The following is a 13696-nucleotide window of genomic DNA, read 5'->3' as shown; positions in this document are numbered from 1 at the left end:
TTGCTCACGCATGCCATGGGCATATGTGAAATGACACCCCAAAATAAATTCTGCTGCTTCTCCTGAGTACGGGGATACCACATATGTGGGCCTTTTTGGGAGCCTAGCCGCGTACGGGGCCCCGAAAACCAAGCACCACCTTCAGGCTTTCTAAGGGCGTTACAGTTTTGAAGGCCATAAAATGCCAAGATGGCACAAACCCCCCCCAAATGACCCCATTTTGGAAAGTAGACACCCCTAAATTTAGGGGTACACTAGTGAGACTAGGTAATAAATGGCGGGTGCCCTGAAACTATAAAAAAATAACTAACCAACCAGCGTCACCTGTAACAGTTATATGGTGATCACTGGTGAAAGGGTTAACTAGGGGGCAATCAGGGGGCTTTATGCGGTAGTATATGGGGGTCCCTGGCGCTATAAAAAGCTGCGGCGAACCTAAATACCTACCTGCCTAACTAGCGTCACCTGTGACACTAATACAGCGATCAGAAAAACGATCGCTTATTAGGCTGGGTTCACACTGGAGCGATGCGGGAACGCCACGAATGCGCGGCGGGTTCCCGCATCGCATGCCTCCCGGCGGCAGTTCACACTGCCCTATGCGAACTGCTGGGAGTGTCAGTGAAATGTTAATGACACCCCCAGATCAGTTCGCATATCACAGTGCGATCTGCAAACTTGGATCGCATGGTGTGAACACCCATGCGATCCGATTCTGCTGCGGACCAAAAAAAGGGTCCCGTGCGAGTTTGCGGCGGGTGCGGCGGGTGCGACACGAATTCAGCCATACTATCTGTATAGCTGAACTCGAATCGCACAGAGATCGGATGTGATTTGCACTGCAGTGCGGTGCGAATCACATCCGTTCTCATAAACCGCTGCAATGTGAACCCAGCCTTAGTGACACTGGCGACGGGGGGTGATCACGGGGTTAAACCTTTATTGGGGGGGTACCTTAGAACTAAAGGGGGCTAACCCTAACTGCCCTAACAGTTATTAGTCACAAATGACACCCGCCGGGTGATCAGGGGGTTAAACCTTTATTAGGTAATAAATGGCGGGTGCCCTGAAACTATAAAAAAATAACTAACCAACCAGCGTCACCTGTAACAGTTATATGGTGATCACTGGTGAAAGGGTTAACTAGGGGGCAATCAGGGGGCTTTATGCGGTAGTATATGGGGGTCCCTGGCGCTATAAAAAGCTGCGGCGAACCTAAATACCTACCTGCCTAACTAGCGTCACCTGTGACACTAATACGGCGATCAGAAAAATGATCGCTTATTAGGCTGGGTTCACACTGGAGCGATGCGGAAACGCCGCGAATCCGCGGCGGGGTCCCGCATCGCATGCCTCCCGGCGGCAGTTCACACTGCCCTATGCGAACTGCTGGGAGTGTCAGTGAAATGTTACTGACACCCCCAGATCAGTTCGCATATCGCAGTGCGATCTGCAAACTCGGATCGCATGGTGTGAACACCCATGCGATCCGATTCTGCTGCGGGCCAAAAAAAGGGTCCCGTGCGAATTTGCGGCGGGTGTGGCGGGTGCGGCGGGTGCGGCGAATGGCTGAACTCGAATCGCACAGAGATCGGATGTGATTTGCACTGCAGTGCGGTGCGAATCACATTCGTTCTCATAAACCGCTGCAATGTGAACCCAGCCTTAGTGACACTGGCGACGGGGGGTGATCACGGGGTTAAACCTTTATTGGGGGGGTTAGGGGGGTACATTAGAACTAAAGGGGGCTAACCCTAACTGCCCTAACAGTTATTACAGTCACAAATGACACCAATGCAAAAAAAAAAAAAAAAAAAAATAAATGACATTGGTGTCATTGTGACTGGGGGGCAGGGGTAATTGGGGGGGTGATCGGGGGGTAAAGGGGGGGTGTGAGTGTGCCTGGCATGTTCTACTGTGTGTGGGATGTGTTGGTGCAACTCACCGATCCTCTCTCCTCGGTGTCGGAACGAAAAATACCGACACGGAGGAGAGAATACATCACTTCCTCTCCTGTGTTTACATTACAGGAGAGGAAGTGATGTCACGGGGGATTCCTATTCGTCGGGAGCGATCGCGAGGGGGTGGCCATGAATGAATGGCCGCCCCCTCGTCCCGGATCGCTCCCGGACGAAAACCGACCGCCGCAGGCACCGGGCGGGGGCCCGATCGGGCCCCCGACCCGCGGGAGGCAAGGGACGTACATGTACGCCCATATGCCTGCCCGTGCCATGCCGTCGACGTACATCGTCGTGCGGCGGTCGGCAACTGGTTAAAACTGATAATTCAACTTCATTAAGTTCGTATGATGATAGATTTACCACATTTAAATTGATAGTCTCCTCATTAGGAGGGAATGCTCCATCAGGATTCATACCTCTCATAAGGTCGCATTTTCGATCGGTTTAAAAAAAAAATTGTCCACAACGGGAGCCGAGGCAAACGCTTAATTCCCCAATGGGACATCGTTTGTCGTCCAATGTGAGGGAACTATACCCCCTGTTTTGCCTACCCCCAGGCCTGGGCTGGCAAAGCCAGCCTGAATGGAGGGATTGGTAATCCTTTTTCTCAGGGATTTTTTCCTGTGAACCCCCACCCTGGGAGTTTCTCTTTGATTTCCACGAGGGCTTCTGTCTACTCGAAACTCTTGACAAGAGGGACCATAGAGAGGACGCTCCAGATAACAAGTTGTCATTTTTAGCATTCTTGTGATGATGTCCTTGGTTTCTGGTTTTTATAGTATTATGATTTCTCCAATTGTAAGCCCGTGAGTCCTGAAAGGCAGCCTTGTCCCTACAGAACTTCTTTTCTTTTTTTAATTAGAATTTCTTTATTAAAGTGTTCCAATGATTCATTAAGTTCCTTATCATAATTCTCATATAGGACATGGTCCTTAACCTCTTCCTGCCCGCCCTATAGCCGAATGACGGCCGTAGAGCAGGTGCTTTCGTCCGGGAGGCCGTCCCTGGACATCCTGATGTTTACTTCTGCAATGCACACCGCCGCGGGCGTGCATTGGGGAAGTTCTGTGTTTGCTGCTGTGATTGGCCATTTACAGCGCGATCGGCGCATCGAATGGGAGATGATCTCATATGTAAACATATGAGATCATCTTGGGAGATGATCTCATATGTAAACATATGAGATCATCTCTCAGCGCCGCTCTCCCTCCTCACACAGACAGCGTGTGAGAGGGGAGAGATGAACGGCTGCAGTGGCCATAAGTGTGAAAAAAAAAAAGTGCCATCCGCTCAAGTGCCATGCTCCCCCAGTGCCATCCACCCCAGTGCCATCCACCCCAGTGCCACCCTGCCTCAGTGCCAGCCTGCTCCAGTTCCATCCACCCCAGTGCCATCCGCCCCAGTGCCATCCACCCCAGTGCCTTCCACCCCAGTGCTACCTGCCCCCAGTGCCACCTGTTAGTGCTATCTGTCCCCAGTGCCACCTGTTGTCAGTGCCATTTGTCCCCAGTGCCATCTGTCATCAGTGCCACGTATAAGTGCCATCTGTCATCAGTGCCACGTGTCAGTGCCACATAGTGCCATCTGTCATCAGTGCCACATATTAGTGCCATCTGTCATCAGTGCCACGTATCAGTGCCATTTGTCATCAGTGCCACCTGTCAGTGTCACGTGCCATCTGTTGTCAGTGTCACGTGTCATCAATGCCACTTATCAGTGCCATCTGTCATCAGTGTCACACGTCATCGGTGCCACGTATTAGTGCCATCTGTCATCGGTGCCACGTATTAGTGCCATGTATTAGTGCCATCTGTCATCGGTGCCACGTATCAGTGCCATCTGTCATCAGTGCCACGTATAAGTGCCACATGTCATCAGTGCCACGTATAAGTGCCATTTGTCATCAGTGCCACGTGTCATCAGTGCCACGTATAAGTGTCATCATTGCCACGTATCAGTGCCAACTGTCATCAGTGTCACGTGTCATTGTCCTGGTGCTCCAGGGCCTTCAAAAGTGTAATAAGTAGTCAACAAGTTAGATGTGTAATTTATGCTCCTAGAACATGTGATGGCGCTCCCTGCATGTTGGGCCTCTCTATGTGGCCAGGCTGTGAAAAAGTCCCACACATGTGGTATTGTAATACTCAGGAGGAGTAGCAGAATTTTTTGGGGGGTGTCATTTGTGGTATAAACATGCCATGTGAGAGAAAAAACCTATTACAATGACAATTTTGTGGAAAAAAATGAAAAATCGTAATTTTGCAAAGAATTGTGGGAAAAAAATGACAACATCAAAAAGCTCACCATGCCTCTTACTAAATACCTTGGAATGTCTACTTTCCAAAAAGGGGTCATTTGAGGGGTATTTGTACTTTCCTGACTTGTTCGGGTCGCAAGAATTGAGATAGGCCACCAGTACATCAGATGTGATCAATTTTGTGCGATTCGCACCACAGCTTGTAGACTCTCTAACTTTCTCAAAGACCAAATAATATCCACTAATTTGGGTTATTTTTACCAAAGATATGTAGCAGTATAAATTGTGGCCAAAATTTATGAAGAAAAATTAATAATTTGCATAATTTTGTCACAGAAACAAAGAAATATGGGGTTTTTTTTCCCAAATTTTAGGTCTTTTTTCATTTATAGCGCAAAAAATAAAAACCCCAGAGGTGATCAAATACCACCAAAAGAAAGCTCTATTTGTGGGAAAAAAAGGACAAAAAATTCATTTGGGTACAGTGTTGCATTACTGAGTAATTGTCATTCAAAGTGTGAGAGCACCGAAAGCTGAAAATTGATCTGGGCAGGAAGGATGTTTAAGTGCCCAGTAAGCAAGTGGTTAAAAGAAGTGAATTGCCTATATATTGGTTCCAATTCCTTTTCAATTTCAGTTATTTTGCGTTGATATTAGGGACACCCTAAGTAGGGACATCATACTCATTGAGCAACTTGAGAGATTTTTCTTTATGATTGAGATTTTGCCTGTCTATAGGAGTGATGTACATATTTAAACTCCTCTCATTGGCTCAGTGTTTCACACTCAGCTAATTGAAGAGAATGCCATGTCGCTGATTGGTTGTTTGATCTTTTTGTTTTTGATCATAGAGTTACTTGGCTACATTACCATTCTTGGGTGGAATCCGCCCCTTGTGTGCAGCTCGAGTGCCGAATCCACTTGTACCCCCCGGGTTCTTCTCATCGGGTTACAGATCTGATGCCGGCTGGCAGACATTTCTCCATCACACCTTTCTAATATGTTGGATGCCCTCTGAACAGCGATCTACAGCATTACATGGTTAGAATATACCATACAATTTTTTGATCATGTCTTTATTCAAATATTGTTTGAAAAAGATCAACTATTTGCAAATACTGTTTGTTTACCATTACTTGTGTCTTCTTATAATGCTTATAGATGGGAATGTAATACATCACCAGCCCCTGAAGAAGAGGTTAGATCTCTTAACAACCTTGAAACGCGTCGGACCGTTTCTTGGTCCCATTATTTAGCTGGGATCGATATTTGTGGTGATATTATCCCTAATATGTTGGTATATTAACACTGTAGTTTTTATGTGCATCCTCTAATAATCACTGTGCATCCCTAAGTTCTTATTGTTATTTATGTGATTTTCCTCTTTATGCAATACAATTTATACTTTGTTACAAACTTTGAAGACTACTGACTAATTAAAGTCCCAATAGAGGAAAAAATTGGTTTTGTATTCTCCATAAATCAGATGTCACCAGCAGAGCCCCCCCATAAATCAGATGTATCCTCGGGGGAACCCCTCCATAACTCAGATGTCCCCCAGCAGAGCCCCCCATAAATCAGATGTCCCCCAGTGCAGCCCCTCCATAAATCAGATGTCCCCCAGTGGAGCCCCTGCATAAATCAGATGTCCCCCAGCAGAGCCCCTCTATAAATCAGATGTCCCCCAGCAGAGCCCCTCCATAAATCAGATGTCTCCCAGTGGAGCCCCTCCATAAATCAGTTGTCCCTCAGCGGAGCCCCTCCATCAATCAGATGTCCTCCAGCAGAGGCCCTCCATAAATCAGATGTATCCTCAGGGGAGCCCCTCCATAAATCAGATTTCCCCCAGCAGAGCCCCTCCATAAATCAGTTGTCCCTCAGCGGAGCCCCTCCATAAATCAGATGTCCCCCAGTGGAGCCCCTCCATAAATCAGATGTCCCCCAGTGGAGCCCCTCCATAAATCAGATGTCCCTCAGTGGAGCCCCTCCATAAATCAGATGTCCAACAGCGGAGCCCCTCCATAAATCAGATGTCCCCCAGCGGAGCCCCTCCATAAATCAGATGTTCATCAACGGAGCCCCTCCATGAATCAGATGTCCCCCAGCACAGCCCCTCCATAAATCAGATGTCCCCCACAGGAGCCCCTCCATAAATCAGATGTCCCCCAGCGGAGCCCCTCCATAAATCAGATGTCCCCCAGCAGAGCCCCTCCATAAATCAGTTGTCCCCCAGCACAGCCCCTCCATAAATCAGATGTCTCCTCAGCGGAGCCCCTCCATAAATCAGATGTCCCCCAGAGGAGCCCCTCCATAAATCTGATGTCCACCAGCGGAGCCCCTTCATAAATATTTCCCCCTGTAGATGTCCTCCCAGCGGAGTGCTCCTTTACAGTGTTCTATAAATGTACTGTACTCACGACAATGTGCAACTTCCACCATCTGAGAAAAGACCAAATACATCCAGAAACAACCACCGTCCACATCCAGAAACAACCACCGTCCACATCCAGAAACAACCACCGTCCACATCCAGAAACAACCACCGTCCACATCCAGAAACAACCACCGTCCACATCCAGAAACAACCACCGTCCTCATCCAGAAACAACCACCGTCCACATCCAGAAACAACCACCGTTCACATCCAGAAACAACCGCCGTCCACATCCAGAAACAACCGCCGTCCACATCCAGAAACAACCACCGTCCACATCCAGAAACAAGCTCTGTCCTCATCCAGAAACAACCACCGTCCACATCCAGAAACAACCACCGTCCACATCCAGAAACAACCACCGTCCACATCCAGAAACAACCGCCGTCCACATCCAGAAACAACCACCGTCCACATCCAGAAACAACCACCGTCCACATCCAGAAACAACCACCGTCCACATCCAGAAACAACCACCGTCCACATCCAGAAACAACCACCGTCCTCATCCAGAAACAACCACCGTCCACATCCAGAAACAACCGCCGTCCACATCCAGAAACAACCGCCGTCCACATCCAGAAACAACCGCCGTCCACATCCAGAAACAACCGCCGTCCACATCCAGAAACAACCGCCGTCCACATCCAGAAACAACCACCGTCCTCATCCAGAAACAACCACCGTCCTCATCCAGAAACAACCACCGTCCACATCCAGAAACAACCACCGTCCACATCCAGAAACAACCGCCGTCCACATTCAGAAACAACCACCGTCCACATCCAGAAACAACCGCCGTCCACATCCAGAAACAACCGCCGTCCACATTCAGAAACAACCGCCGTCCACATCCAGAAACAACCACCGTCCTCATCCAGAAACAACCACCGTCCACATCCAGAAACAACCGCCGTCCACATTCAGAAACAACCGCCGTCCACATCCAGAAACAACCACCGTCCACATCCAGAAACAACCACCGTCCTCATCCAGAAACAACCACCGTCCTCATCCAGAAACAATCACCGTCCACATCCAGAAACAACCACCGTCCACATCCAGAAACAACCACCGTCCACATCCAGAAATTAAAGCTACAAAATCACCCCACAATCCGTCTAATAAGAAGCGTTTTTGGACCCTACGACGTTGCGCGCATGCACGGAGAGTGAGGCAAAATCTTACATTTAGATTCTCTCTCCTCACCGCTCTCTGTGGCTGGCCTCTCATCGGAAAATGCATCTGATGAACTGAGCATGCCCAGTCGATACGTCATACCAGCTGATCAGGATGCATTTCTCTATGAGAGACATTATTCAACAGGACACCGGCACCCATGCAGGGGGTTGCCTACCCCTGATCTATCCCATAGTTTGGAGACACTTTAGCGTTTCTGTAAACCAATCAATACACACTTATTGGGATTTTTTACCAAAAACATGTAGCAGAATACATATTAGACTACATTGATGAAGAAATTTGATTTTTAAAATGTTTTTATTGGATATGTTTTATAACAAAAAGTAAAAAAAAAATAAAAAAAAAATAACAAATATATATTTTTTATTTTTTTTTAGCACTAAAAATGCAGTGGGGATCAAATACCACCAGAAGAAGCTTTGTGGGAAAATTGCTATATATTGAATTTATGTACAGTGTTTCATGACAACCCAATTGTCAGTTAAATTAACGCATTGTCGTATCGCAAAAAATGGCCTGGCCATGAAGGGGGGTAAATCTTCAGATGGTTATATAACCAATTTCCTTTTCATCATGATGTACTCATCTCCACTTTTCATGTCATTGCACTTAGTGCTCCGCATGTCTTCTCCACATCCGTCTTTCCCTCTTTCTCTCTTCTAATGTTGGGAGGTATAATTCTCATTACTACTGCAAAACGAATCTCCTCCCTTCTGTACTCTGATCTCCGTGTCCTATAATATTCATCCAGCCTCACCCTGTGTAGGAGGACGTCACCCCTCCCCCATCCACATTCCTCTCCGGTGTCAGAGACTTTCAGTTTAGTTTCTCTTCTGCTGTCAGCGATGGCGTCTGGTGATCTGAGAGCTGAGTTGGAATGTTCCGTCTGTCTGAACATTTATACCGATCCTGTAACCCTGAGATGTGGTCACAACTTCTGCCGGGTCTGTATTGATGGTGTGCTGGATACACAGGAGGGGTCTGGAGGATATTCCTGTCCTGAATGTAGAGGGAAGTTTCCGGATCGGCCTGCACTGCACAGGAACATAACACTACGTAACATAGCAGAGACTTTCCTGTCTACTCATCAAGATCAAGAGGAGTCCGGGGTCTTCTGTACTCACTGTGTGGACTCTCCTGTACCTGCTGTTAGATCCTGTCTGCTCTGTGAGGTTTCTCTATGTGATAAACACCTGAGAGTCCACAAAAAGTCCTCAGAACACGTCTTATGTGACCCCACCTTGTCCATGGAGAGCAGGAAATGCCCCGTCCATAAGGAGGTTTTGAAGTATTTTTGTACCAAAGATAACGCCTGTATCTGTGTGTCCTGCAGTTTGGCTGGAGAACATCGGGGACACCAGGTGGAGACACTGGATGAGGCTTCTGAGAAGAAGAAGGAGACACTGAGGAATGTTCTGCAGAAACTTCTGACAAAGAGAGAGGAGACGGAGGAAAGAGTCCAGAGTCTGCAGGAACACCGGAGGAAAGTAGAAGAAGAAGCCGCTGGTGACACCGAGAGAGTCACTGCCCTGTTTAGAGATCTCAGGAGACGTCTGGAAGACCTGGAGAAGAGAGTCCTGAGGGACATCTCCGGGAGGGCAGAGCGGATCTCCATCTCCATCCGGGATCTGGAAATAAAGAAGGAGGAGCTGTCCAGGAAGTTGCGTCACATTGAGGAGCTGTGTAACGTGACGGATCCACTGACTGTCTTACAGGAATCAGACACAGGTGACTTGTGTGATACTGAGGATGGAGATAATGAGGACAGAGAGAGACATGAGGAGCTCCTCCATGATGGAGGGGGTCTGGATGTGGCGGGGGTCTTACACACAGGTTTATCTGATATAATAACAGAGGTAAATGTATACTTCTATATACAGGGAGCTGCAGACATATTACTGGATGGAAACACAGCTCATAATTATCTACAGATATCAGATGACAGGAAAACTGTATCCTGGTCAGATAGAAAGCAGAATCACCCAAAACACCAGAGAGATTCCAGGATTCTCCTCAGGTGTTGAGCAGTCGGAGTTTCTCCTCAGGGAGACATTACTGGGAAGTGGATGTCGGGGGGTCACATTGGTGGAGAGTCGGGATGTGTTACCCCAGTATAGAGAGGGGAGGGAGGGAGTCATGGATTGGATGTAATAAGAAGTCCTGGGGATTGGACAGGACTTTTAATAATTATTCTGTGATACATGACAGTGATGAGATCCTCTTCCCCACCAATCTCTCCAGTAACAGAGTCAGGATAGATCTGGATTATGAGGCCGGGCGGATCTCCTTTTATGATCTGTGTGACCCGATCCGACACCTCCACACCTTCACCACCACCTTCACTGAGCCCCTCCATGCTGGGATAGGTGTATGGAGAGGTTGTATAAAGATATGTGGGGGGAGGCGGGAGATGTGAAAACTCCACCCACAGTCTGGTGATGTCAGAAGAAGGAGGGGAATTCATTTAATATTCATCCAATAGTATATAGCAGTGGGCGGGGTTTCCTGCAAGTTTTTCTACTAAAAATAAATGTGAGATTTCTTACTGATCGCTGTGATTGGGTAGAATATCTGTCCAATTATTGGAGTAACAATAATTGGTCAGTGAGAAATCTATCTATCTATCTATCTATCTATCTATCTATCTATCTATCTATCTATCTATCTATCTATCTATCTATCTATCTATCTATCTCTCCCTCCCATGACAATCTGACATAATACTTTCTGTGTTTTGTCACAATATTTTACAATATTTTACATCAGCCATCTCCACCTCCCGCCCCTCCCCCACATGTGGTCCCTCTGTATGGGGGAGGGGCAGCCATGATCAGACAGAGGGGGGGTGGGGTCACTGTGATGGGATAGGATGGGGTCACCTCTCCTCTCTGCCCCTCCCCCTCCATACAATCTATACTACAAAGAGGAAATAAATGGAACAATCTGAGAGGAAATCTATGAAGACGTCATCTAGAGATTTATTACTGGAAGAAGAAATGTGATCAGAGAGGCCAGACTGTTTTTAAGCAGAGTGGGTCAGGATTAGATCCCCTGTCAGGTGTTTTTCTTCTATCCGGGGGTTCCATTACAGAGATTTCCCCTCACTTCCTGTCCCGGCGACAACATTTATCTAGACAGGAAATGAGGGGAACTCTCCCACAGGAACACAGACTGAAATAAGAATGATATGTTTAGTATAATAAGGAAGGGGAAGGATTAGAGCCCCTGTCAGATGTTTATATGTCGGTGTCCCTGTACAGATTTCTCTCCCTCCTTGTATTGGTGTCACCAGGACAGGAAGTGAGAGGAAATCTCTCTAAGGCTGGGATCACATTGCTGTGCAGATCACATGTCATGTCTGTGTGATGTGAATTCAGCCGTACAAACTGTGTGACTGAAATCACATTCACACCAGAATGGTGCCGGACCCTTTTTTTGGTCCTCACTGGAATCGGATCACATTGGGTGTCACATCTATACAATCCGATTCCTGCACCATTTCAGCGTTTGCACTGCGATCTGCGAAGTGATCTGGGGGTGTCATTAACTTTCCATTGACCCCCCCGCAGCGGTTCTCAGATGTCAGTGTGACCGTCCGGTGATTGAGGTGTGATGAGGGAACCCGCACAGGAATCGCACTGGTTCCCGCATCCCACAAGTCTCATCCCAGCCTAAGGCTCCATTCACACCTATGCAGGGTGCTTTTCAGCCTTTCTGATGTGCTTTTTTGCAGGTTTTTATACAGTGATTTGCGTTTTGTGTTTTTTATGCATTTTTTGGGGGGAGGGGATTTGTTGCTGGGCAGATTAAACCACTTGGTGCCCACACTATAGCCAAAAGACGGCTACAGCGCTGTCCTAAAATGCCAGAAGGGCGTCCATGTACATCCTCCCATTCTCACACTACCCATCCCCCCTTGGGATTCTGCTGATCACAGATCGGGTAAAGAGCCAATCACAACGAGCCCTTTACCATGTGATCAGATGTCAGCCAATGACAACTGATCACGGAAGTAAACAGGAGCCTCAACAGCTTATTTCCCCTCACGCTGTCAGCGTTAAGAAAAGAAGAAAGCCAATAACCGGCTTCTTTTAGAGGCACATCAGTCCCCTTAGTGCCCATCAGTGCTGCTAATCAGTGCTCCTCAGTGCCATCTATCAGTGCCCACCAGTGTCACTATCATCTGTCACTTTATCTGTCACTTTATCTTTCTGAAAGTATCTGAGGAAAGCCGGGGGCCACATATGTCACATAGCGTGGGGCCCCATAGTAGATGACTTTGTCTGGGGCCCACAAATAAGTCACATTGGCAGGAATCTGAATGATATAACTTTGTCTAAGGGCCCCAAATATTATGAAAGGTCTGGGGGACGGGGCCAAGCTAAGGGTTTTGTAAAAGATACGGCCACCTTGGTGGCTTCATCAGGAGGGGGGCACATAAATGGGTGGGACCTACAATCTATGGTGGTGAAGTAGTTCACAGTTCATGAGGGGCACATGTTGACATTTTTTTATTGTCCCATCACTGCCCGGGGGCCCCAAGTATGTCATATTACTTAGGGACCCTTTATGTGTCACGCTACTTTAGGGTTCCAAATTACATAATAAGTCTCTTTGTCATTTGCCCACTTAGGGCAGTCACAGCCCCCCGGCCCACTTCTACCTCCTTTTATAGCCCCCATCAATCCATGTCAGAGCCCTGAGTCCTGACCCATGTAAGATATATGGTGGGTTATGTCGGAGCTTACACAGGATTGATGATGTCACCCCTCCATCATGTGACGGTATGTAAGTCCTGTGATTGGCCGCTCAGGCCTGAACACTGCATGCTGGGAGAAGGTCACATGATCCCTCAATATCTGGGAAACTGGGGACTTAATGAGAACTTTGATGGAGGAACAATAAAGGAAAGTATAAGTGGGTGTGTACGGCTCTTGTGTCACCTACAGAAGGGGGCGGGGCATTGGTTCTAATGGCTCCTCCCAGTACATGAGCACTGTGTATAGTGAGATGGGACGGTGAAGAATTGTATAGAGTGCCGGAGCTGAGAGAGAGCATAGAGTGTAATATGACTTATTGTCTGTGTCCGAGCTGTGATGTCATAGTAGGGAAATGGTTACCGAGGGACCCAATGTGGAAAGTACAGATAGAGGTGTACTGGCCCTTTAAGAACAAATCTATCTATCTATAGGATTATAACGTGTAGACGGTCTCATTCCTTATTATTAATACATTTACAATGAGTTTATTCTATTGATTATTTTATTGTGTGAAAAAATAGAAATGAATAATAGATCTACAAATAGAAAGAGATGAAAACTGATGGAAAAATCTCAGAGGAAATATATGAAGAAATGATCCCGAGATTTACTAATGAAAGAAATAATGGGATTTATCACTAATATAATGATATCACTATAATAATGTATGATTACTAGAACTGGAATGTGTCCCCAATATAATGTGTCCCCATAGAATGGATCACCAATAGAATTCTATGGGATCTCTTTTATATTGGATCCTAATATAATGTATCATGTGATGGTGTATTATAATCACTAGATGTGTCCTGGTGATGGGGGAGGATTAGGAAATGAAATGTTAATGTGAAATAAAGATTCTTTATGAAATTATTATTATTATTATTATTATTATTATTATTATTATTATTATTATACTGGGTTTATATAGAGCCTATATTTTATACAGGGCTTTACAACATGAAGACAGACATTATGAAGGCAGACATTACAATTACAGTGTAATACAGGAGGAATCAGAGAGCCCTGCTCCTTTAGAGCTTACAATCTAGAAGGGAGGGTCAAGAGATACAAAAGGTAA

At 46.7% G+C, this 13696-nt stretch overlaps 2 protein-coding genes across 2 annotated transcripts in view; both read left to right on the top strand.

The window, feature by feature from the left end:
* Positions 1 to 13489, top strand: part of LOC143961791 (E3 ubiquitin/ISG15 ligase TRIM25-like) — a 110711-nt gene extending 97222 nt beyond the window's left edge. The window contains exon 3 of the mRNA XM_077471126.1: positions 11589 to 13489. The gene's annotated coding sequence lies outside the window, so the exon portion shown is untranslated. The remainder of the gene's footprint in view (positions 1 to 11588) is intronic.
* Positions 8428 to 13489, top strand: LOC143961786 (E3 ubiquitin-protein ligase Midline-1-like). Its single transcript, XM_077471122.1, is given in 2 exon segments — positions 8428 to 9835; positions 9838 to 13489. Coding segments are annotated over 2 exon segments (1569 nt in total). The 5' UTR covers positions 8428 to 8700; the 3' UTR covers positions 10272 to 13489.
* Positions 13490 to 13696: the final 207 nt, after the last annotated feature.

The sequence above is a fragment of the Lithobates pipiens genome, unplaced genomic scaffold (assembly GCF_037356315.1).
Source record: "Lithobates pipiens isolate NorthernLeopardFrog02 unplaced genomic scaffold, aLitPip1_a1.2 Scaffold_8, whole genome shotgun sequence".
Lineage (NCBI taxonomy): Eukaryota > Metazoa > Chordata > Amphibia > Anura > Ranidae > Lithobates > Lithobates pipiens.
Note: the sequence above shows the minus strand (reverse complement) of the source record. Positions and strands in the feature narration are given on the sequence as shown.